At 41.8% G+C, this 25,742-nt stretch overlaps 1 protein-coding gene across 1 annotated transcript in view; it reads left to right on the top strand.

Moving 5' to 3' along the window:
* The window catches only part of ESPL1 (extra spindle pole bodies like 1, separase), a 57,808-nt gene that overhangs the window by 19,245 nt on the left and 12,821 nt on the right, over positions 1-25,742 (top strand). Inside the window, exons 9-17 of the mRNA XM_063292967.1 lie at positions 236-392; positions 6,391-6,530; positions 11,472-11,606; positions 12,291-12,410; positions 13,610-13,781; positions 14,819-14,947; positions 17,623-17,779; positions 18,202-18,311; positions 20,155-21,305. Coding sequence (XP_063149037.1) covers positions 236-392; positions 6,391-6,530; positions 11,472-11,606; positions 12,291-12,410; positions 13,610-13,781; positions 14,819-14,947; positions 17,623-17,779; positions 18,202-18,311; positions 20,155-21,305 — 2,271 coding nt within the window. The remainder of the gene's footprint in view (positions 1-235; positions 393-6,390; positions 6,531-11,471; positions 11,607-12,290; positions 12,411-13,609; positions 13,782-14,818; positions 14,948-17,622; positions 17,780-18,201; positions 18,312-20,154; positions 21,306-25,742) is intronic.

Below are 25,742 nucleotides of genomic sequence, written 5' to 3' on the forward strand. Positions count from 1 at the left end.
AAGGGACATAGACCAGGGTTCCTCAACCTTGGCAACTCTAAGCTGTGCGGGCTTCAACTCTTTGCTGGCTGGGGAATTCTGGGAGTTGAAGTCCGCACAGCTTAGAGTTGCCAAGGTTGAGGAACCCTGACATAGACAAATGGAGCAGAGACAGTGAGAACACTGTCTGGCTTAACTACTAAGCACGCTGTTTGGCAGTAGTCAGGTTTAACGCTAGCTCTTCTCTTTCACACAGAGTATCAAGCAAGAGCAGAGAACCAGAAATGCTCAGGGACAAAAAGACACAGAAGTTCTTGAGGGTTTTGAAACCAACGATCTCAGTTATGAGGATAAATCCCATGATGACAAGTTCCTGTATCTTGGCATTGCATTTAATCTATCTGCAGATTCTGGTGAGGAATTTTATGTTGCTATTGGATTGTGGGCAACTCTTAAATTCAAGTAATGAGATTAAAACAAAGAGTAGCTAATATCAAGACTGGTAGGGTTCTTGTAATCCTATATCCTGATGGGAATAAGCAGCAGACATGGGTCTTATTATGCAGGAATAGGAGATGGACGTCTTTAGAGATTGTTATATGCTGGTAAGAGAGGATATTCCTTTATTGTTGTTTCTAAGACATTCTTTTTATTGTGTTAAACTGAACTGTTTCAACATTCTAATTAATCAGTTTAAGCTTCAACATATAATTTTTCATTTTAGTCTAAAAACAATGTCATAAAGGACATAAAAACTTTGCAGTGTTTGACTTCTGGGAAAGATATGGCGAACTGAAGACGGCTGTGCGAAAGCGGAGCTGATGACCGTGGTGCAAACCTCACTTCCTAATCTCTTTTGGAAATTGCCTATTAACTATTCTAAAGGTATTAGAGGTCTTTAGAATGACAGGTTTGAAAAGTCTTCATTGGATGAATTTATCTTGAACTCTGAACAAAAGAAAAATTAATTACAAGCTTCAGAACTTAAAGAATTTGAAATAAACAGCAAAAAGCTAAACAAGATTTTGATCTAAGGAAGTTATAAACCGATTAAGGGTCCGGATAAATTTGGAATATTAACTTTTGCTATAAGATTTTGGAATTAACAAAAAAAAATAAACATCTTCTCGTGGGAAACAGATTTATTTTGGTTATCCTGGCAATTGCAAGTCATAACAAAAAAGTGATGATTTTAGAAACTGGACAGTAGAAGGGACTAAAGATTTTAAGCAGAAGAAAAAAAAATAGGAAGGTTGATGTCAGTTAATACTGGGACTTACAGAATGATACAAAACATTATAACATTGGAAATATTAAAGGAGATCTTTGAAGAATGGAGCCAGAAGTTAGTAACTGCAATATCAACACTGTAGGCTTTTATGGATAGACTATGTCTGAAAGATATTAAGGAATGATAAATGTGGAACAAATTTTATCTGATAAAGGAAAAGTACAGAAAGTGGAACTACAAATGACAGGCCAAGATAATGATTTGGAAAAGGACGTTTTATTGGATATACAAAAGAAACTGGCTGAAGTTTTAAAAATTAAAAGGGTAATACAAATGATAACTTCAGCAAAGGATCGTTACCTTGTCGTGGTGCTGGAGCTTGAGCACCTCAATGATGCCATGAGCTAAACCGTGAAGGGCCACCCAAGACGGGAAGGTCATGACAGAGAGGTCAGACTAAATGCGATCCCTGGGGAAGGTAATGGCAACCCACCTCAGTATTCTTGCCGTGAAAACTAAATGGATCAGTACAACCAGAGATATGTCGGTATACCATCGGAAGATGAGACCCCCAGGTCGGAAGATGGTCAAAATGCTACTGGGGAGGAACAGAGGATGAGCTCAACTAGCCCCAGACGTGATGACGCAGCTAGCTCAAAGCCGAAAGGACGGCTAGCGGCCGACGGTGCTGGTGGTGAACGGCGAATCCGATGTTCTAAGGATCAACACACCATCGGAACCTGGAATGTAAGATCTATGAGCCAGGGCAAATTGGATGTGGTTATTGGTGAGATGTCAAGATTAAAGATAGACATTCTGGGCGTCAGTGAACTGAAATGGACTGGAATGGGCCACTTCACATCAAATGACCACCAGATCTACTACTGTGGACAAGAGGACCACAGAAGAAATGGAGTAGCCTTCATAATTAATAGTAAAGTGGCTAAAGCAGTGCTTGGATACAACCCAAAAAACAACAGAATGACCTCAATTCGAATTCAGGGCAAGCCATCTAACATCACAGTGATCCAAATATACGCCCCAACCACAAATGCTGAAGAAGCTGAAGTAGAGCAGTTCTATGAGGATCTGCAGCACCTACTGGACAACACGCCTAAAAGAGATGTGATTTTCATCACAGGAGACTGGAATGCTAAGGTGGGCAGTCAAATGACACCTCGAATTACAGGTAAGTATGGCCTGGGAGAACAAAACGAAGCAGGACACAGGCTGATAGAATTTTGCCAAGACAATTCACTCTGCATAACAAACACTCTCTTCCAACAACCTAAGAGACGGCTTTATACATGGACTTCACCAGATGGACAACACCGAAATCAGATTGATTACATCCTTTGCAGCCAAAGGTGGCGGACATCTGTACAGTCGGTAAAAACAAGGCCTGGAGCTGACTGTAGTTCAGATCACAAACTTCTTCTTGCACAATTTAGGATCAGACTAAAGAGATTAGGGAAGACCCACAGATCAGCTAGATATGAGCTCACTAATATTCCTAAGGAATATGCAGTGGAGGTGAAGAATAGATTTAAGGGACTGGACTTAGTAGATAGGGTCCCAGAAGAACTCTGGACAGAAGTTGGCAGCATTGTTCAGGAGGCGGCAACAAAATACATCCCAAAGAAAGAGAAAACCAAGAAGGCAAAATGGCTGTCTGCTGAGACACTAGAAGTAGCCCAAGAAAGAAGGAAAGCAAAAGGCAACAGTGATAGGGGGAGATATGCCCAATTAAATGCAAAATTCCAGAGGTTAGCCAGAAGAGATAAGGAATTATTTTTAAATAAGCAATGTGCGGAAGTGGAAGAAGACAATAGAATAGGAAGGACAAGAGACCTCTTCCAGAAAATTAGAAACATTGGAGGTAAATTCCAGGCAAAAATGGGTATGATCAAAAACAAAGATGTCAAGGACCTAACAGAAGAAGAAGAGATCAAGAAAAGGTGGCAAGAATATACAGAAAACCTGTATAGGAAGGATAACAATATCGGGGATAGCTTTGACGGTGTGGTCGGTGAGCTAGAGCCAGACATCCTGAAGAGTGAGGTTGAGTGGGCCTTAAGAAGCATTGCTAATAACAAGGCAACAGGAGATGACGGCATCCCAGCTGAACTGTTCAAAATCTTGCAAGATGATGCTGTCAAGGTAATGCATGCTATATGCCAGCAAATTTGGAAAACACAAGAATGGCCATCAGACTGGAAAAAATCAACTTATATCCCCATACCAAAAAAGGGAAACACTAAAGAATGTTCAAACTATCGAACAGTGGCACTCATTTCACTTGCCAGTAAGGTAATGCTCAAGATCCTGCAAGGTAGACGTCAGAAGTTCATGGAGCGAGAATTGCCAGACGTACAAGCTGGGTTTAGAAAAGGCAGAGGAACTAGAGACCAAATTGCCAATATCCGCTGGATAATGGAAAAAGCCAGGGAGTTTCAGAAAAACATCTATTTCTGTTTTATTGACTATTCTAAAGCCTTTGTGTGGACCATAACAAATTGTGGCAAGTTCTTAGTGGTATGGGGATACCAAGTCATCTTGTCTGCCTCCTGAAGAATCTGTATAACGACCAAGTAGCAACAGTAAGAACAGACCACGGAACAACAGACTGGTTTAAGATTGGGAAAGGAGTACGGCAGGGCTGTATCCTCCCACCCTACCTATTCAACTTGTACGCAGAACACATCATGCGATAAGCTGGCCTTGAGGAATCCAAGGCTGGAGTTAAAATCTCTGGAAGAAACATTAACAATCTCAGATATGCAGATGATACCACTTTGATGGCTGAAAGTGAAGAGGAACTGAGGAGCCTTATGATGAAGGTGAAAGAAGAAAGTGCAAAAGCTGGTTTGCAGCTAAACCTCAAAAAAACCAAGATTATGGCAACCAGCTTGATTGATAACTGGCAAATAGAGGGAGAAAATGTAGAAGCAGTGAAAGACTTTGTATTCCTAGGTGCAAAGATTACTGCAGATGCTGACTGCAGTCAGGAAATCAGAAGACGCTTAATCCTTGGGAGAAGAGCAATGACCAATCTTGATAAAATAGTTAAGAGCAGAGACATCACACTGACAACAAGGGCCCGCATAGTTAAAGCAATGGTGTTCCCTGTAGTAACATATGGCTGCGAGAGCTGGACCATAAGGAAGGCTGAGCGAAGGAAGATCGATGCTTTTGAACTGTGGTGTTGGAGGAAAATTCTGAGAGTGCCTTGGACTGCAAGAAGATCCAACCAGTCCATCCTCCAGGAAATAAAGCCAGACTGCTCACTTGAGGGAATGATATTAAAGGCAAAACTGAAATACTTTGGCCACATAATGAGAAGCCAGGACAGCCTGGAGAAGATGCTGATGCTAGGGAGAGTGGAGGGCAAAAGGAAGAGGGGCCGACCAAGGGCAAGATGGATGGATGATATTCTAGAGGTGACGGACTCGTCCCTGGGGGAGCTGGGGGTGTTGACGACCAACAGGAAGCTCTGGCGTGGGCTGGTCCATGAAGTCACGAAGAGTCGGAAGCGACTAAACGAATAAACAACAAAACAAATGATAAACCAAGAGAATGACCTGGAAAATGTTTTCTTATTGGTTTACAAAAGAGGCTTGTTAAAGCTTTGAAGACATCTGTGTGATGGGATAAAGAAGATTGAAGAGAAATCAAATCGTACAACAATATTTCATTGAATTAAAGATTAAGACTGATAGAAGTAAAAGGAAGGAATTTAAAGGTGGTTAAAGTTGGTTAAAGCCAAGGTTAAAATAAGACTTTTTTTTCTTTTGCAATGTTCTGGCAACCCTTTATGGACTTTTTGCTGACACCAGGATTGAAAAGTTGATGTTTTATGGATTTGCTTATAGATAAGGAACGGGCTATGGGATGAAGAGATATCTATTTAACCTTGTAAGGGTGAAGAGTTATTAAATTTGTTTATACTTTTTGTGAGAACTTTATTTTTTCTCTTTTCTTGCACTTTTTATTATTTTCCATTCTTTTCTTTCCCTAAGTTTAGTTTGCATTAGTTTTTACTAGTGTAATTAAAATTCTTAATAAAAATTATATTAAAAAAAACAACTTTGCAGTGTTCCTCCATATCCAGTCAAGGTTGATATCAATGGATCAGCTCAATCCAATATCATTCTCAACCTGTCTAGTCTAAGCAAAATAGATTAATCTTGCTTGGAAATTTTCAATAGGTTAATCTTTCAATTAAAATAGGTTAATCTTTCTGTACTGGAAACACTTGTATAGAAAATAGGAAGCATAAATCTAGGCTGCATAACCAAGTTCTACCAGCTTACACAATGTTACAAATATTTCATTAATTTCAATTTTTGCTCTTTATACGTGTTCTTTTGTTGGAAAGAATTAAAAAAACAAATGAACACAATAATAAAAGTGTGCGAATAATAGTAACAACAACAAAAACAGCCGGTAACAACCGTTTTTTTAAAAAAGTTGCCCGATACTGCATTTTTAAAGTGTTTGCCAAGGAAAAGAATTCCATGCCATAATTAAGAAGCAAGTTGCTTCAATTGTCAACCCTGTTGCCTTAGGCAAGGGTAGTGAAGGAGTTGTCACTATCCCCGTGTCTTTAGGCATATGGAATGCACCAGGCTGGAGAAAGCTGAAGTAATTGAATTTCAAGCTCTGTAGAGATTTGATTCAGCCAGTGGACATATATGTTGCAGCTGAGAAGGTTAGGCAGATGTCTTCAGCAGCTCTGTGCTACTCGGAATGATCTTACCTGTTCTTACTCAGGTAGCTTAGGATGCAACAGACATCTCCCCAGGAGAGACAATAGTATGGTTGGGTTTGGCTACTTATAGAAATGCACACTTTCTAGTTCTTTACTCAACATTACTTGATTAGCAGAAAGCAAATGTAGTCTTAGAATTGTTTCAAGCTTTCCTCTCAGACTGTTTTACCAAAATTTGGTGGTAGAATTGTAAAAGATACCAGACATGACGGTCTCTTCCAAAGCAATCTCCCTTCTGCTCAGGTGGGGCTGCATCTTACTTATAGTAATAGTATGACTGCTTCTGATGGCGGGCTCGTTCCTGGGTGTGTGAAACACTACAGTTGTAGCTGCTGAAGGCAGAATTGAACTAAGATAATCCCATTAAGTCTGCAATCTGTCTTTGCCCAACACTTTGCTTTCCTTCTAGTGCAATCCAGATGTTTGGATGATGCCCTTGCCTTGTGGAAACAGCTCCTGTCAAAAGGCACAACCCCGACTCTACGGAGCATCGAGCAGACAGCAGTATCCCTGCATATCATGGCAGCTTTATACAGAATGATGGGAAAGGTATTGTTGTTGTTTATTCGTTTAGTCGCTTCCAACTCTTCGTGACTTCATGGACCAGCTTCCATGTCGGTCGTCAACACCCCCAGCTCCCCCAGGGACGAATCCATCACCTCTAGAATATCATCCATCCACCTTGCCCTTGGTCGGCCCCTCTTCCTTTTGCCCTCCACTCTCCCTAGCATCAGCATCTTCTCCAGGCTGTCCTGGCTTCTCATTATGTGGCCAAAGTATTTCAGTTTGGCCTTTAATATCATTCCCTCAAGTGAGCAGTCTGGCTTGATTTCCTTGGAGGATGGACTGGTTTGATCTTCTTGCAGTCCAAGGCACTCTCAGAATTTTCCTCCAACACCACAGTTCAAAAGCATCGATCTTCCTTCGCTCAGCCTTCCTTATGGTCCAGCTCTCGCAGCCATATGTTACTACGGGGAACACCATTGCTTTAACTATGCGGACCTTTGTTGTCAGTGTGAGGTCTCTGCTCTTGACTATTTTATTGAGATTTGTCATTGCTCTTCTCCCAAGGATTAAGCGTCTTCTGATTTCCTGACTGCAGTCAGCACCTGCAGTAATCTTTGTGCCTAGGAATACAAAGTCTTTCACTGCTTCTACATTTTCTCCCTCTATTTGCCAGTTATCAATCAAGCTGGTTGCTATAATCTTGGTTTTTTTGAGGTTTAGCTGCAAACCAGCTTTTGCACTTTCTTCTTTCACCATCATAAGGCTCCTCAGTTCCTCTTCACTTTCAGCCATCAAAGTGGTATCATCTGCATATCTGAGATTGTTAATGTTTCTTCCAGCGATTTTAACTCCAGCCTTGGATTCCTCAAGCCCAGCATGTCGCATGATGTGTTCTGCATACAAGTTGAATAGGTAGGGTGAGAGTATACAGCCCTGCCATACTTCTTTCCTTTCCTTAAACCAGTCTGTTGTTCCGTGGTCTGTTCTTACTGTTGCTACTTGGTCTTTATACAGATTCTTCAGGAGGCATACAAGATGACTTGGTATCCGCATACCACTAAGAACTTGCCACAATTTGTTATGGTCCACAAAGTCAAAGGCTTTAGAATAGTCAATAAAACAGAAATAGATGTTTTTCTGAAATTCCCTGGCTTTTTCCATTATCCAGCGGATATTGGCAATTTGGTCTCTAGTTCCTCTGCCTTTTCTAAACCCAGCTTGTACATCTGGCAATTCTCGCTCCATGAACTGCTGAAGTCTACCTTGCAGGATCTTGAGCATTACCTTACTGGCATGTGAAATGAGTGCCACTGTTTGATAGTTTGAACATTCTTTAGTGTTTTCCTTTTTTGGTATGGGGATATAAGTTGATTTTTTCCAGTCTGATGGCCATTCTTGTGTTTTCCAAATTTGCTGGCATATAGCATGCATTACCTTGACAGCATCATCTTGCAAGATTTTGAACAGTTCAGCTGGGATGCCGTCGTCTCCTGCTGCCTTGTTATTAGCAATGCTTCTTAAGGCCCACTCAACCTCACTCTTCAGGATGTCTGGCTCGAGCTCACCGACCACACCGTCAAAGCTATCCCCGATATTGTTATCCTTCCTATACAGGTCTTCCGTATATTCTTGCCACCTTTTCTTGATCTCTTCTTCTTCTGTTAGGTCCTTGACATCTTTGTTTTCGATCATACCCATTTTTGCCTGGAATTTATCTCCAATGTTTCTAATTTTTTGGAAGAGGTCTCTTGTCCTTCCTATTCTATTGTCTTCTTCCACTTCCGCGCATTGCTTGTTTAAAAATAATTCCTTATCTCTTCTGGCTAACCTCTGGAATTTTGCATTTAATTGGGCATATCTCCCCCTATCACTGTTGCCTTTTGCTTTCCTTTTTTCTTGGGCTACTTCTAGTGTCTCAGCAGACAGCCATTTTGCCTTCTTGGTTTTCTCTTTCTTTGGGATGTATTTTGTTGCCGCCTCCTGAACAATGCTGCCAACTTCTGTCCAGAGTTCTTCTGGGACCCTATCTACTAAGTCCAGTCCCTTAAATCTATTCTTCACCTCCACTGCATATTCCTTAGGAATATTAGTGAGCTCATATCTAGCTGATCTGTGGGTTTTCCCTAATCTCTTTAGTCTGATCCTAAATTGTGCAAGAAGAAGTTTGTGATCTGAACTAGAGTCAGCTCCAGGCCTTGTTTTTACCGACTGTACAGATGTCCGCCACCTTTGGCTGCAAAGGATGTAGTCAATCTGATTTTGATGTTGTCCATCTGGTGAAGTCCATGTATAAAGCCGTCTCTTAGGTTGTTGGAAGAGAGTGTTTGTTATGCAGAGTGAATTGTCTTGGCAAAATTCTATCAGCCTATGTCCTGCTTCGTTTTGTTCTCCCAGGCTATGCTTACCTGTAATTCCAGGTGTCATTTGACTGCCCACCTTAGCATTCCAGTCTCCTGTGATGAAAATCACATCTCTTTTAGGTGTGTTGTCCAGTAGGTGCTGCAGATCCTCATAGAACTGCTCTACTTCAGCTTCTTCAGCATCTGTGGTTGGGGCGTATATTTGGATCACTGTGATGTTAGATGGCTTGCCCTGAATTCGAATTGAGGTCATTCTGTTGTTTTTTGGGTTGTATCCAAGCACTGCTTTAGCCACTTTACTATTAATTATGAAGGCTACTCCATTTCTTCTGTGGTCCTCTTGTCCACAGTAGTAGATCTGGTGGTCATTTGATGTGAAGTGGCCCATTCCAGTCCATTTCAGTTCACTGACGCCCAGAATGTCTATCTTTAATCTTGACATCTCACCAATAACCACATCCAATTTGCCCTGGCTCATAGATCTTACATTCCAGGTTCCAATGGCGTGTTGATCCTTAGAACATCGGATTCGCTGTTCACCACCAGCACCGTCAGCCGCTAGCCGTCCTTTCGGCTTTGAGCTAGCTGCGTCATCACGTCTGGGGCTAGTTGAGCTCATCCTCTGTTCCTCCCCAGTAGCATTTTGACCATCGTCCGACCTGGGGTCTCATCTTCCGATGGTAGGGAAAGGTATTAAGTGCTGGGTATTCTGTCTTGTAGACTTGGCCTGGCTCCTTTAGCTTCCTTGAGGCTCACTCTTTTTTTCTTTCCTTCCCACTCTGATCCTCTGATAGGTGGATCATCTCTGGTCTCTTTGGGATTCCTATGAAAAGCCTTGTGCCTGGGGAGTTGGGGAGATGACAACTCTTCATGGGCATTATACATCTCACAAATGTGATGCATCTTTTCTGCTCTAACTACAAATGTTAACTCTCTTCCCAATCTGAGAATGGGGATGGATGGAGAGATAGGTTATAGGAGGAAGAGTGTTGCTGCTTATAGTAATAAACAACCTGCTGTTTTGTTCACAAGTGTGCAGTTTAAATCACACACTTTGTATTGATAGGCTACCGAAGGAAGGAGTAGAGAATCTCTAGGCTTCCAGCATGGTGGGATACTGGGAATTATAGCACAAGTTCACTTGCAGCTCTGCAGGTTTCCCAGATGTATGCATGGAGAGAGGGTGGAAATGTTAACGGTGGTTGCAAGAACTGAGTCAAAATGTACAAAGCAGTTGGGGGAGGTATATTAGCCATGGAGCAAGCCTGAAGTACAGGTAGTCCTCATTTAGCAACCCCAACTGGTTCCAGTGAAATGGTCGCTAAGTGAACAATGTGAGAGAGAGAGACTGAGACTGCGAAGATTGCTGATTGTTGCTGTCTCATTTAGATAAAGTTCTCTCAGGCAGCAATGCCAGTGTTACTCTCCAGCATGTGTTGTCGTCAGGCGCAGAAATTTGGGTGCAGGTGTTGGTCAGAAAATTATTATTTTTTCTACTGTTTATTGTCATATTTGCCCATGGTTGCTATCCAAGAGTTGTTAAACAAGAACTACCTGTAGTTCCAACTGAAGCATCAACCTATACTTTTTCATCCACAGGCTGTCATAAAAGAATGGGAATTGGCAATGTGGCATCTCTAGATAGCTTCTTTTGACCTCCAGGTTTTTTAAAATAAAAACATCTAGAATCTCTGTAGCATTCCATGATATTCTGTGAGGTTGTAGCCTTTCAGAATATTCTTGTTTTTAAAATATTTTGATGCCACAACATCATGTAGTGGTAACATCAGTCAAAAAGATTTTAAAGCCCTATAAAAGGAATTAGCAGATGCTAAGAATTGCTGTCTTTGGAAATTTCTGGCTTCCTAGTTCTTGCTACTGTCTCTTTCCCTTGCACTTCTGTAATTTTCAGTGAAGGAACAATAGAAAAAGTGGGTGGTGCAGCTTTCCCAAAGCAAGTACATACAAACTTATTTTAAAATGGAACACCTTTCCAAAATGTTGAGTCAGCATTTTGAATGAATTCTTGCAGTGGGGTGAAATATGTATGTATTATAATTCTCTTCTGTTCTGTCCAGATTTATGTTTGAAATCAGTGTAAAAGTTTCTTCCCATCACAAAGAAAGCAATGTAGATGGCCAGCTGGTGATCAATAGCTATGGTAGCCATTGGAAGATAATGATCATAAAATTGTTAATAAGGTGCTAACAGCATACTCTTTGTTCAGTTTCAGTGAAAGGAGAAAGCCTCCATCAGTACACTGTATACATTTGCTTGCTTTGTAAGCTTATGCACTGGCTGGATAATCAGACTTGCAACTTCAGTTTGTTTCTTGTCCAGAGAGAACTGGGAAGAGTTGATTATTCAACTCTAGTAATGATTTCTAAATGGAGTATCATTTGAGCTTATGCACTTTGAATCGAGGGCAATCTTTCTGTTTAAGCAATGGCAACTTTACTACAGTACCTGAGTTCTACAGGAACAAGTCTGGGCCACCAGATTTTTCAGAATGTTATAGCTGGCCATCTCTACTCCACTTTATTGTATTACCACCCTCTACATTTCCTGCTGCACCCCCTCAAAATTATGTATCTAAATGTTTTATTCTGTTTTTGTTCCACAGCCGCTAGAGGCTATAGAGAGCTTCTTCCTAATCACAGCTCTTTCTGGTGCACTTAAAGATTTTGTTGGGAAAACCAATGCCTTGTGCCAAATTGCTAAGCTCCTTCTCCAACTGGAGTGTCCCAGTTATGCTGAGGTGAGTCTGAATAGTATGCTAACAGCACAAATAACCCAACAGACCACTCATCATATGCCCATATCTTTGTTTATAGCTGATTGTTATGCTGTTGGTCCATTTAGTGCATCACAGTTTGCCTGGAAACAGCTGTTGATCTCACAGGGAATCTCATTCCAGAGGGCAGGTGCTGCTATAGGGAAGGTGCACTTCCTGGTCCTGAAAGATGACAATGTTTAACTGAAGGAACCCAGAGCACACCAACCCTGCCAAATTGGATTGGCTGGGCAAATGCTATGGGAAACAGGTGGCCCTTAAATAACCAGGCCCTATGCCTTGTAGGGGTTTATAGGTAACACTTGGAATCACACCCAGAAGCAAACTGGCAACTAGTGCAGCTTGCGAAGCAGAGGTGTTACATGGGCATATCAAGGCATGCCCATTGCTGCTTGTGCTGCTGCATTCTGAACCAGTTGAAGCTTCTGGGTGGTCTTCAAGTGCAGCTTCTCAAGAGGGGAAGTCCTATCCCACATTCTAGGAGGGGAGGTATACGGGGGACAGCCTTCTCCTTGAAGGGTATCTCACAATGTAGAGTCGTGAGGCTGCTGAGATGAATTGCTGGTGGTCAGACATTAGCTAGATTCTCTTATTAAATGCTAATGGGTTACCTGTTCTGAAAATGTCCTTTTTTCCCTTTTCTTTTAGGCTGTTTTAAGGGAAGCCGAATTATGCTTGAAAAATGTGGATGGAAATAATAGCTCCTACTTGCTGATGAATCAAACATTAGCTGTGCTCCGTAGCAAGCTATATTTAGCAAATTGCAAGGTATTTGTGGTAGAATGCCTTCTTGTATGCATTGCAGAACACCAAGATTGGCAAGCTGGTATGCTAAAAAACCTGTAGTTAAAGCTACATTGGCCTTGATCTAACCTAGTGCCCTGTGTTGGCTTGGTTACAGTTCTATTCACCTGCTAGCCAGGATGTCCATTGACTCTAGTTGTATCTAGAATGATAGACTAGAAAGCAACATGGATAACATGCTTCTCTAGGGTCACAAAGGGAGGCTTTTGTTGTAGTTAATATTTGGCTCTGCTGTTGAAAGTTAAGTAACCTTCTTGTTAGTTGATCTTCTTGTGTAGATGATACTTCTTATGCTGTGCTTATTTGTTGACCTGGCAAGGAGGCTCATCATAGCTAGACTACCCTCTGGTTGTCTGCAAGACATACCGTATCCAATTGAGTATCTTTTTGAATTGTAGCTAGAGCCCAACATCATTATAATAATTAGCACCAGCCCTAGATTGACCATAAATCTAGAGCAAGCGATGCACCCTGTCCCTACAGATGCTGCTGAACTACCTCCCAGCGGCTCGACCAGTGGTGAGGGATGCTTGGAGTTCTAGTTCAGCGACAACTGGAGGTTATCATTTTTAAAAAAAGTTATTCTAGAAGCCTGTAATCAAGCCTGTATTAGTAAATTTTATCTTTTGATAATTCCTGGTAAATCTTGTTAGCATTTGCACTATCACATTTCTCTATATTTTAACATTTTTGTTCTTAAGAAACATTGTTGGTATACTTTTGTGAGAAGATTATTAAGAACATTTTCAAGTAGGAAATGATATATAGCATTATTCCTTAATAACTAGAACTATAGTTAATTGGCTGATAGAATTAGTGTAGCAGAGATCCATATGGCTTAATAGAAAAATAAGGAACCAAGCTCTTTGGCACCATGGGCGTGGCACTTCAAAGGCCCGAAGCGATCAACTTTCTGGGAAATAAACTACTACAGAAAGCAAGAAATTGACCCAGTCACCCTTTCTTAGTTTGTTCAATCTACTAACAAAGAAATATTGGGTACAATCTGCAGCTACTTTGTGATTCTCAAGAAATATCTCCGGAGTTGGCAAATTAACTGCAATCTGATCCATGAGTTACTGAAAACATGCATAAAAAATTGGCTGGCTGAGAACAGTCTTCTTAGCAATTGATCTTTCTTCCCTTTTTATCTTTATGAACAGACTGAAGAAGGCCTCAATTTGTTAGTAGAAATCCTTCAAAATCCAGCATTGCGAAGGTCCTCTAAGGTCTGGTATCTGCTGCGAGCCAGTGCTCTCCAGCTAACTGCTGCTTACCTTGTCCTGCCTTCGTCCATTTTCCCACTGGCACTCAGGCAAAAGCTCTCTGCTCAAGGTGAATGTGAAAATCTGTGTTCCTCTCTTCCTTTCAAGTGTAATATATTTCATACTTTTAAACATCTGTCCATATATAGGTAGAGAACTTGGAGCACTCTGTGTAAAATGGCAGTGCAATGCATTCTGGGAGGAGATTTTACTCTACAGTTTTCAAGATCCCCAGTTGGTCCTGAAGCTTGCTTTCAAACCCAGAGCACTAAGCAATATGGAGCAAAAAGCAGACTGATCTACATTCTTAGGGCAGCTGTATTGGTGGTGGTTGTGGCTATTTGGAAATTACATCCATCCTTCAGGGGAGGATGGATGGCTAAAGAGTGGGAATTAGTATTTGCCTCCTGGAAGCTTTCAGCAAGCATTCTCATCCATAGTGTCAAAAATGGGCCATTTGGGAAGGTGTTTACAAATCATCCCATTCTTACCCTTAAAATTGAAAAAAAATATGCCATGCTTCTGGAATGCTTCAGTTTCATTGAATGGCCTCTTTGGCCCTTAGAAGGTTAGGAAACTAAGTAGTGGTAGATTTGCCACCATTAAAACCAGCTTATCTCTTAAATGTGCAATCTTAGGAAAGTATTCTAGGCTGCGCTATTGTTGCTAAGGTCCAGAGTGTGGATTTCTGACAGCGTTGTATGGACCACTACTTTGTCATCTAAAGGCAGATACTAGTCCCCGAAATAAATTTTATTTATTTATTTTATTTATTTATCAAATTTGTCACTGCCCATCTCCTCCCAGCTGAGGGACTCTGGGCAGTTTACAACAAAATATAAATCAAATTAATTTTTTTAAAAAAAGAATAGTCTTGTGGGATTTTGCTTATTTAAGTTATGTTCTTAACTTTGGCATTTGCGGAAATTAAGGACCATCTGCAGCTATGGTCCCAGGTCCTTGGCTGGGAGGAATCTCAACAATACCTATAACACTCCCCAGAAATATCAACGACACAGAGATCCCATTGTATGGGTTTCTTGGAGAAAGAGCTTCTCAAAGCCAAGGTGTTTGAAGAATGTAATGTTTTTCTCTTCTACTGTGCAGGATGGAAGACACCTGAAATGGCTCTAAGTGATGCACACAGACTGTACCGTAGCATCCTCTTGAACTTCTCACTCATTACCAGTGACACGTCGACAAAAGAGTCTCTTGAGCATCAATTTATAGATCATGGTAAATGATTACTGCTTTTCTTTGTGTGCAAGAGCGCTCGCTGTGTCTAAAAGCCTATGATCTGGAAGCTGTTAGCTCTCTATGGCTTTTTAATTAAATTTGCATATTATAAAGACTGAAAAAATATTTTTGTGCACTGTCTGAAAGCTTGGCAACCCCTTGACATTGGAATTCCCTTTTGTAAGGATTTAGAGAAAGGGCCAACAATCACATTGCTTGCTGTTTTGTTCTCTTGGTCCATGTACTCTACTAATTTTGTATATTTTAAAAAGTAAGGTTAGGAATATGTGGGTAATGCTCAGCCAATTTTCAGAAACCTGAAAAGCCTGAAGAAAAATTTCAAGATATATTCTGGCAACAGTTCTCCATGAACATAGATGGTAAAGGTCTACTAGCTGATTCACTTAATTGGAGACCCAAGCGATTTGAACCTGGGGTTGCTAAGCATGTACTCTGTCATGGAGCTATTAACCCAAAGCACTTATTGTGCCAGCGCTTAATGTAGTTTGTTGGGTTTTGGTTTAATGTGTTTTTTTTTCCAATTCAGCCATTCTGTTTTGTAAACCAAGTTTTTCTGGCTTGGTGTAACATGGGAATCCAGCCATTTGTATTAGATTCAACAAAGCATGAGTTAATGTAATGTGTGTGTCTAGTCATGGACTTTCATGGGCTTTCCCTTTCAGCTGAGCTCTGCATGGCCCTTGGTTTTTATTTGCTCTCCCCTGCCCCCAAAACACATGTTTCAATCTGGACATGGATCACTCAAAGCTAGCTGTACCATGCAGAGAACATTTTGGACATTCTTTCTAAGAGATTAAAAAGAAAAGTAAGGAACTTCTACTTCTTAGACAATGCATCAGTGGGTCTACATTGTGTATCATGTTAGGCTCTTCATGACCGCATCAGCATGCATTCCTCCTGCCTTTACATTAGCAGAAAAGTACTCAGACATAAATTACTCTGAAGCTAGGGAGTGCTGCTGTCCTTGCTGTTTTAATGCAGTTAAGTTCAGGAAAGCTATTGGTGGAATGCCCTGATTTCCCTCCCACCAATATCACCTGCTGGTGGGGAAAAAACACTACTAATTGCTTTCCTTAAAATGTGTTGGGGAGATCTTGGGTGAATGTAGATGGTGGCCTAGGAAAGAGGACTTTCACAAAGGAAAAAACAGCAGACATGTCCAAAATATGTGGCTGATAATGAAGAGGAGCACTTGCAAGGAGAATCAGGGATGCTCCCTTCAGCTTCACCCAGTGCCCATTTGCCAGGTTTGTAGCCTGTCAGCTGGGCTATTTCTATTGCACTGCCAGGAATTTGTACAAGTGCCTGAACTTCTCTACGTATGGTTTGTTGCAAGCGAGTGACCAAGGAGTCCAGTTCTGAACTTATGGCCAACACCTGTTAGGAGTAACCCATAGAGTACACGCAATGGCATAAGAGGAATAGGCAAAATGGGGCACCCCATAACAGAAACAATTAGAATGTAAACCCTTATTTGGAATAGAACCAACAAAATATGCCTAGCTGAATCCTGCTCTCCTTCTAATGTAAATCTATCTATGCAGCACAGGACTATCACCAGTCCTGCTTTTTAACACAGGACCAGCACTCTTTCAAAAATGTATATAAGAGTACTGTGTGATGGCTGACCAGACCAACATTTTCTAAAAATCTACACAGATGATCACATGGCCAATTGCTTCTGTGAAAGCCAGGTGCCACTTTCTCTTGTAACGCAAGCCAGACTGGCCACAGAGGGCAGTGCCCAGCTCCTGGAAAGGAGGATGTGGCCACAGCAGGGTAGAGTGAACAGTAGGAGCTGGACAGACCTCAACCCCTGTCCCTACCAGTAATCACATTATCCATGAAGGATGCTAGATCATACGCATGGGCTAAACCGTCAGAAGAAGGGGGAAAATACTACTTTAAAACTGGAATAGTTAAAGACAACTTTAAGTTGCCTTCACTTAGTTTGGAAGTTGAAAGGAAGGCAACACTGAGAGCATGGGTAATTTAAAACCCATTTGTGGGGCAACTTTGTGTCATGGTTAGAAGAACATGAGGATGAGCCCATTGTCTCCCAGTCACTGTGAAAAATCAAGGTACCACTACATTCCAGAAGGAGCCTGTTTTGTTTCACATTTAACTATGTTTACTTTATGTTCAGTGATTGCTTTGTATGTCTCTGTTTTGGTTAAACCAATAATTTAACAATTATTGGGTAAACTTAATATTGGGAGAAAAACAAGTGTTAGAGTGGGTGTGGTGACGATGCAGAGTGGAAAGGACTGCACATATCCAGGAAACTATTTTTTCCTCTTTTTTCCTAGGTTTTGAGGAAAGTTTTTGGGGTTTTGGTGTTTCATTAACTATATTAACCCATTTGTAAAGTATGTACTATAATTATAACACATTTTTGGCTTCAAAATGGCATGAAGAACATTGATTTTTAATGGTGATGATGATGATGATGATGATGGTTGGAAGAGACTTTAGGGAATCTCAAAATAGGTAGTATGGGGCCCAACTGTCATCTAAGTGGAATTTTGTTCGTGCTCCAGGATGCTTTATTTTTTTCACTGACAGAACCACTTAGTATGCTTATCTTTCCTACCTCCACATAAAGCTTTCCCTTTCCTTCTTCCTCTTCTCTTTTTTCTTCTCTTCCTTCTCAGGTGATAACCTGGTGCAGAAGTGGCAGGTGCTGGCTGACATGTTTGTTTGTTCCGAGTGTTTTGTGTCTCTCCTTAGCAAGATTGAGACTGTAAGTGAAGCTAAAGCTTTCTGCCTGGAAACACTCAAAATTTCCATGAAGGTGCAATCAATTCGATGGTAAGAAATATATAAATAAAACAAAAGGGGCAGAAGTATGGGAAATTACAGACCTTGAATTAAAATGAACTTCTACTAACCCTTCACAAAAACACAGACTACTTCTGGGTTTCCAGTTTGCCTTGATATAATGCTAATCATTTGAAATACCCTGGGATTAATTAAATATTATAGTTATTATTGTTGCTGTTGCTATTATTATTGGAGGTTATCTAGTGAGAGTGATGATAACAGTAGGACTACAGATGGCTTAAAAGGAATTATGGGTGGTGTATATAAGACTGGGGGCACCTGTTAGTGAATGCCAGTTGCAAGTCGAAAATTTGAAATGTTGACTAACAGGACAGCTAAGCCTACCAGAACAGTGAAGGCTGCCATCTTGTTCCAGAGGATAACCTGTGGTTTCTGGCCTTTCTCCTTAGGTGTGCTCGCTTTCTGGTTCTGAAGAGTGAACTGGAGCTACAGCGCAGCAATCTGGATCTGTGTGGCTCAGATCTTGAGCAGGTCCTCTTTCTCCTTGAATCAGGCACAGGTGATGAATCTAAGCAGGGCTGAATGGCAGAGCTCAGGGCTTTTTGTTGCAAGAAGTAATATGTTGGTCTGAGTGGGCTGATCAACCACTCTATTAAAAATTCAGTTTTACTTGGAGCAACTGGAGTTCCAGGTTGATAGATTGTATTTCATTTCAGGCTGCATTTATATAAGCTGTGTTTCAGCAGTAATGGAGGGCAAAAAAAAAGAGGAATTGTTTTGGGGGAAAAGGGCTGCTCTGCATAAAAATAGAGCACCAACCTGTTGCCCTCTGGATGACTGGTGCCATCTCCCATCACCTCATATTGTGCAAATGAAGCCATAATTCACAGGACAGGATTCATTCTCAAATTATGAAACAATTTGAGTATAGACTTGTACTCAAATTTCAGTCATCTTCACAATAGAGGTATCAGGAAGCAGCATCAGAGGATGCTGTCCTGGGGACTTCAGCATAATGCCCCTGGCAAAACAGCTGTTTGATCAAAAATGGCATAATTTTTTCTTAATTTATATTAGGGATAAAGAAATATACTTTAAAATATTGCTTCCACCAGCCCAAAATAATAAACTTCAGAGTTTTTACCAATCAAAGAGTTTAAGAGTTCTTATATTGAGGTTATCTCCTCTTATTGTAATATAAGCACAAGATCTTAGACTTTGGTGGATGTATCATCGACTCAGAGGAGCAGTTGGTTATGGACCATTAAAAATGTATTTAACAATATTATAGTTTAATCATATAAGATAATACTTTGTTTCTCATGAAGGAGGTGCATCAACATAACTTACTGTGTACTTAACTGTAGAAGGATTTGTCACAAGGTTATTAGTGTTTGCCTTTTCTTTAGGTTTGTATATATTTAGCTCATTTTTGTTTTCTTTCCCTCTTTTTACTCTATCCCTCTGTTAACTGCTTCTCCCTTCTCTTAACATCTTTTGTCCAAGTTCCTTCACTTTCTGTCTGCCTTTGTTATACAGAAATTGCCAGTTAACCCTTTGTTGCTTTGCTTAAATGCACACATAACGGTTCCCCTAAACACATCTCCAGATAGACACTTGCTTTGGTGCCTGCAGAAGTCTGTTTTGAAAAGATTTTTGTCCTGATGACTGCACACATTGGAAAAGGAGGAATGAGTTGGCTTTCAGATGCACGGCCCTTTTTTTCTTTCTTTCTTTCTACAGAATGTCTCTGGGTCCGTATGGACCCGATGGCACTTGCAGTGACACAGAAGGCCAGGCCAGGCTCCAGAGGGGGGTTTATGATTTCAAGTGGGTTGCTCGGGTTCTCTGTATGGGAGGGTGGTGGTGTTGGGTTTTTTTATTTTGTTTTATGTTTTGTTACTTAGGTTGTTTCTGCAAAAAAAAAGTATATTGGTCAGTTTTTGAGGATAATATGCATGGCATTTCAGACTCAGACCTAGAAACTTGAATTTATTTTCTTGGTGAAGTGACTTGTCTTTTATGGCTAGCCAAAGAGATTCAAGGTGGGTGAGTCTCGAGTTTCTTTCTCACTCCGTCCTCTCTTTCAGGGCTAAGTTGGTGTTTACACAAGAGCTCTTTTCGCTCCTCTATATCTGGAGCCCTGAAAAGTTGGGCTGGGCATCTCTGGCAGTAGTTCTTGACACAAATTATGACAATGAGTTCTGCTCAGGATCTGTTTCTGAAAAGGCCTTCCCTAGAGTAGGAGAATCTTTGCAACTCTCAGGATTAGTTGGAGGGACTGCATTAGGATAGTAGTGAACTTGTGTAAGCTTTTAGGGAAGTCTTGTAGGCTTTTCATTTTGTTACGTTCATTGTAAGGGGAAGAAATGGCTAAATGAGCCTCTCTCTTTTGTTGCTAGTGTTTGAAACAAAAGAAGGAAAAGGGGAGGTGAGAATCAAGCCCAAGAAAGGAGGCCCAAAGGGCAAGACATCCCAAAGCCTGTGCTTGGAGCCTTCTGAGGAAGAGCAGTCTTTCTTGAGAGAAGCCTGCCTCGAATTCATTGACACAGTCCCTGTGCAGAAGACTCTAACTACTTCACCAGTACTGAGGCCAAAGCTGAAGAAACAACCCAGCTTTTTGAGCCACTCAGATATGTGCTGCTGTTTGCTATGTTCTGATGTGGTCCTCTCCACTGTCTGCCTCCGCTGGCTGATCATCTCTGCAGATGGAGAGCTGACATTTGGGAACAAAGTGGAAGGCTTGCATCTCCTGGAGGCCATTCTGCAACGGTGCACCACTGTGGCCCAGCGCATCTCCCTCATGGTAGCACGTGTGTCTCAGCAAGAAGACAAAAAAGTTGCTGCTCCGTGTCAGTCCACGGTTGGGCTCCTTGATGGCCTAATGGCCCATATCTATGTTCTTCTGACAAAACAAAGCATGAACAGCAGTAGGCCAGGGAAGAAACTATGGCAGCTTCTGGAGAAGGGTTTGACCTTTCTTTCCTCCAAGGGGCCTCAAATGCTTGAACTTGAATACCGCAGGGCCCAGCTACTACTTGCCAGAGCTGTGGCTGTGATTTCGGTTCTCACCTCCAGACAACACAGTTGTGTGGAAAATATACTGTCTACTACCTGGTCCTGGAAGTCCCCATTGCCTCTCACTGGTGACCAGGAAATCAAGCCAGGAACAACAATAGAAGAGACCTTCAATACATCTTATGCACCGTCCCTGAAAAGCAAAACAAAGAAGCAGCCAGGACCTGCCTCAAAACTGAAGTCTAAGAGAATCCAAGGGACCAAACCTCACCCTGTGACCAACCCAAATGACCCCTTTGCCCTGGCCGACTCTGATTCGGACACTCCTCCCATTGTTCTTAGGCCCCCTGTTGAATCGTTCTGTACCCCAGCACAAAAATCCCTTCCAGTCTCCAAAGTGAGCCTGTTCTTAACTGCCAAGTCCACCATTACCCACAAGGCTCCCTTTGTGGTTTTTGAGGAATCCTCCCCAAAACTGAACACCGAGCTTCCAAAGGCTCCTAAAGTAACTAGGAGAATGAAATCCCGAATTAAGGTAACTTAATTAACTTAAAGGGTGGGGTGCCATGCAATTAAAGAACATTTGGCCTTGCAAATGAATACATTTATTATTCACATTTATATCACCGCCCATCTCCCCCCAAAAGGGGGACTCTGGTTATTTATAAATAATAAAGAGGTAGTTGTAATGAAACAGGATATTTTGCTGATATATGTCTTGATAGAAACTTGTTTTAGAGGCATTTTCTCCCATATGAGAATGAAAAAGGAACGTCTACCTCATGCAAGTATACTGTAGATTATATAAGTGCCTCTTGGAGGTTGGCTTGATAAAATAAGATTTACTAATTAGATCAGTAATCAATGTGTTCCTTGTGAGTGACTTATGGCTGTTGGTATATTGGTGGTCTCAAATGCTGCAAGAGCCTTAGCCAATGGTTGGGTAGGATGAGATTTTTATTCCAACTTGATGTATGTATGTACTGTATGTCAACTCAAGGCGGAGGACATACCCAATGCTCCTGCCTCCTATTTTCCCCACAACAACAACCCTATGAAGTGGGTTGGGCTGAGAGACAGTGACTGGCCCAAAGTCACCCAGCCGGCTTTCATGTCTAAGGGAGGCCTAGAACTCACCGTCTCCTAGTTTCTAGGCCAGCACCTGAATGACTATACAAAGCTAGCTCTCTATTCCAAAACAAAAACAGGTTCCCTTGCCCTGATTGGGAAACATGATTACTCTATGGTAGATCAATAGCCAAAAAAAATAAATAAATTGAACTTTATATCAGCATTCTTACTTCTGCATGTTAGAGTTGTAATTGGTTACTTCCACCATTTGATACAGTATATAGCTTGAAATACGTACAAACCTCTCTTTACTTTGTTTCTAAACTTTAAAAATACAGGTAGTCCTTGCTTAATGACCCTAATTGGGACCGGAATTTCTGTTGCTAAGTGGTGCGGTTGTTAGGTGAAAATCATGTGACTACACTACTTAGCGACGGCAGTTTCAGTAGTTCCAGTTGCAGTGGTTAGGCCAAGACCTCACGCTTCTCCTGCTCTGCAGTGCTTGTCTCTGCTTCAAACTCCCTCTGCCTATCTCCCATCTCTGCCCTTTTAGCCACCCTGCACTCTACTGCCCCCAGCTGACCTCCACTGTGTTCTTCCCCCAGCTGCTGGTGAGGTGCGCCTGGCCTGGCCCTTTGCAAGGCAGCTGCTGGCCACAACAAGGCCCTCCAAAAGCCTTGCCTCAGGAAGGGCATGCAAGGCTTCAGGAAGGCCTTATGCAGCCAGCAGCTGCCTTGTGAAGGGCCAGGCTGGCCATGCCTTGCCAGCAGTGGGTGGAAGAAGATAATGAAGATCAGCTGGGGGTGGCAGCAGAGTGCAGGGTGGCCAAAAGGGCAGAGATGGGGGGGGGATATAGGTGGGTGGGGGGACTTGAAGTGCACCCTGCTTCAAATGCAGGCAGGTTGCCAAGCACCCAAATTTTGATCACATGACCGTGGGGGTGTTGCAATGACCGTAACTTCAAGGACCGGTCGTTCACTCAGCGCAATTGTAACTTCGAACGATCACTGAACAAATGGTCGTTAAGTGCCAACTACCTGTATTGCCTTACAGAGGATGCCTTTCTAAATATATATACTATTTTTTAATATATATAAACACACACGTACACACACTACGTATATAAAATTTCCATGAATAAATACTGCAGCCCAGGTATTTAGTGAACATAACAATTGTTTTCCTTAAGGGGACTGACTACATTCTGTTTATAATCTGGCTTCTCGTTCTCAGTAGCAATCATTCTTTTGCCTTTTCAGATTGACAAGGAAGGTTACAGCTGGCTTTTGAGCAGGTGATAGACTACTGCTTCTGCATGTGGGGTTTTCATTGAGATGTCATAGCTTTGTTTATTCGTTTAGTCGCTTCCGACTCTTCGTGACTTCATGGACCAGCCCACGCCAGAGCTTCCTGTCGGTCGTCAACACCCCCAGCTCCCCCAGGGACGAGTCCGTCACCTCTAGAATATCATCCATCCATCTTGCCCTTGGTCGGCCCCTCTTCCTTTTGCCTTCCACTCTCCCTAGCATCAGCATCTTCTCCAGGGTGTCCTGTCTTCTCATTATGTGGCCAAAGTATTTCAGTTTTGCCTTTAATATCATTCCCTCAAGTGAGCAGACTGGCTTTATTTCCTGGAGGATGGACTGGTTGGATCTTCTTGCAGTCCAAGGCACTCTCAGAATTTTCCTCCAACACCACAGTTCCAAAGCATCGATCTTCCTTCGCTCAGCCTTCCTTATGGTCCAGCTCTCGCAGCCATATGTTACTACTGGGAACACCATTGCTTTAACTATGCGGGCCTTTGTTGTCAGTGTGATGTCTCTGCTCTTAACTATTTTATCGAGATTTGTCATTGCTCTTCTCCCAAGGATTAAGCGTCTTCTGATTTCCTGACTGCAGTCAGCATCTGCAGTAATCTTTGCACCTAGGAATACAAAGTCTTTCACTGCTTCTACATTTTCTCCCTCTATTTGCCAGTTATCAATCAAGCTGGTTGCCATAATCTTGGTTTTTTTGAGGTTTAGCTGCAAGCCAGCTTTTGCACTTTCTTCTTTCACCTTCATCATAAGGCTCCTCAGTTCCTCTTCACTTTCAGCCATCAAAGTGGTATCATCTGCATATCTGAGATTGTTAATGTTTCTTCCAGAGATTTTAACTCCAGCCTTGGATTCCTCAAGGCCAGCTTGTCGCATGATCTGTTCTGCATACAAGTTGAATAGGTAGGGTGAGAGTATACAGCCCAGCCGTACTCCTTTCCCAATCTTAAACCAGTCCGTTCCGTGGTCTGTTCTTACTGTTGCTACTTGGTCATTATACAGATTCTTCAGGAGGCATACAAGATGACTTGGTATCCCCATACTGCTAAGAACTTGCCACAATTTGTTATGGTCCACACAGTCAAAGGCTTTAGAATAGTCAATAAAACAGAAATAGATGTTTTTCTGAAACACCCTGGCTTTTTCCATTATCCAGCGGATATTGGCAATTTGGTCTCTAGTTCCTCTGCCTTTTCTAAACCCAGCTTGTACATCTGGCAATTCTCACTCCATGAACTGCTGAAGTCTACCTTGCAGGATCTTGAGCATTACTTTACTGGCATGTGAAATGAGTGCCACTGTTCGATAGTTTGAACATTCTTTAGTGTTTCCCTTTTTTGGTATGGGGATATAGGTTGATTTTTTCCAATCTGATGGCCATTCTTGTGTTTTCCAAATTTGCTGGCATACAGCATGCATTACCTTGACAGCATCATCTTGCAAGATTTTGAACAGTTCAGCTGGGATGCCATCGTCTCCTGCTGCCTTGTTATTAGCAATGCTTCTTAAGGCCCACTCAACCTCACTCTTCAGGATGTCTGGCTCTAGCGCACTGACCACACCATCAAAGCTATCCCCGATATTATTATCCTTCCTATACAGGTCGTCTGTATATTCTTGCCACCTTTTCTTGATCTCTTCTTCTTCTGTTAGGTCCTTGCCATCTTTGTTTTTGATCATACCCATTTTTGCCTGGAATTTACCTCCAATGTTTCTAATTTTCTGGAAGAGGTCTCTTGTCCTTCCTATTCTATTGTCTTCTTCCACTTCCGCGCATTGCTTGTTTAAAAATAATTCCTTATCTCTTCTGGCTAACCTCTGGAATTTTGCATTTAATTGGGCATATCTCCCCCTATCACTGTTGCCTTTTGCTTTCCTTCTTTCTTGGGCTACTTCTAGTGTCTCAGCAGACAGCCATTTTGCCTTCTTGGTTTTCTCTTTCTTTGGGATGTATTTTGTTGCCGCCTCCTGAACAATGCTGCCAACTTCTGTCCATAGTTCTTCCGGGACCCTATCTACTAAGTCCAGTCCCTTAAATCTATTCTTCACCTCCACTGCATATTCCTTAGGAATATTAGTGAGCTCATATCTAGCTGATCTGTGGGTCTTCCCTAATCTCTTTAGTCTGATCCTAAATTGTGCAAGAAGAAGTTTGTGATCTGAACTACAGTCAGCTCCAGGCCTTGTTTTTACCGACTGTACAGATGTCCGCCACCTTTGGCTGCAAAGGATGTAATCAATCTGATTTCGGTGTTGTCCATCTGGTGAAGTCCATGTATAAAGCCGTCTCTTAGGTTGTTGGAAGAGAGTGTTTGTTATGCAGAGTGAATTGTCTTGGCAAAATTCTATCAGCCTATGTCCTGCTTCATTTTGTTCTCCCAGGCCATACTTACCTGTAATTCGAGGTGTCATTTGACTGCCCACCTTAGCATTCCAGTCTCCTGTGATGAAAATAACATCTCTTTTAGGCATGTTGTCCAGTAGGTGCTGCAGATCCTCATAGAACTGCTCTACTTCAGCTTCTTCAGCATTTGTGGTTGGGGCGTATATTTGGATCACTGTGATGTTAGATGGCTTGCCCTGAA

Source organism: Candoia aspera, chromosome 2 (assembly GCF_035149785.1).
Source record: "Candoia aspera isolate rCanAsp1 chromosome 2, rCanAsp1.hap2, whole genome shotgun sequence".
Taxonomy (NCBI): domain Eukaryota; kingdom Metazoa; phylum Chordata; class Lepidosauria; order Squamata; family Boidae; genus Candoia; species Candoia aspera.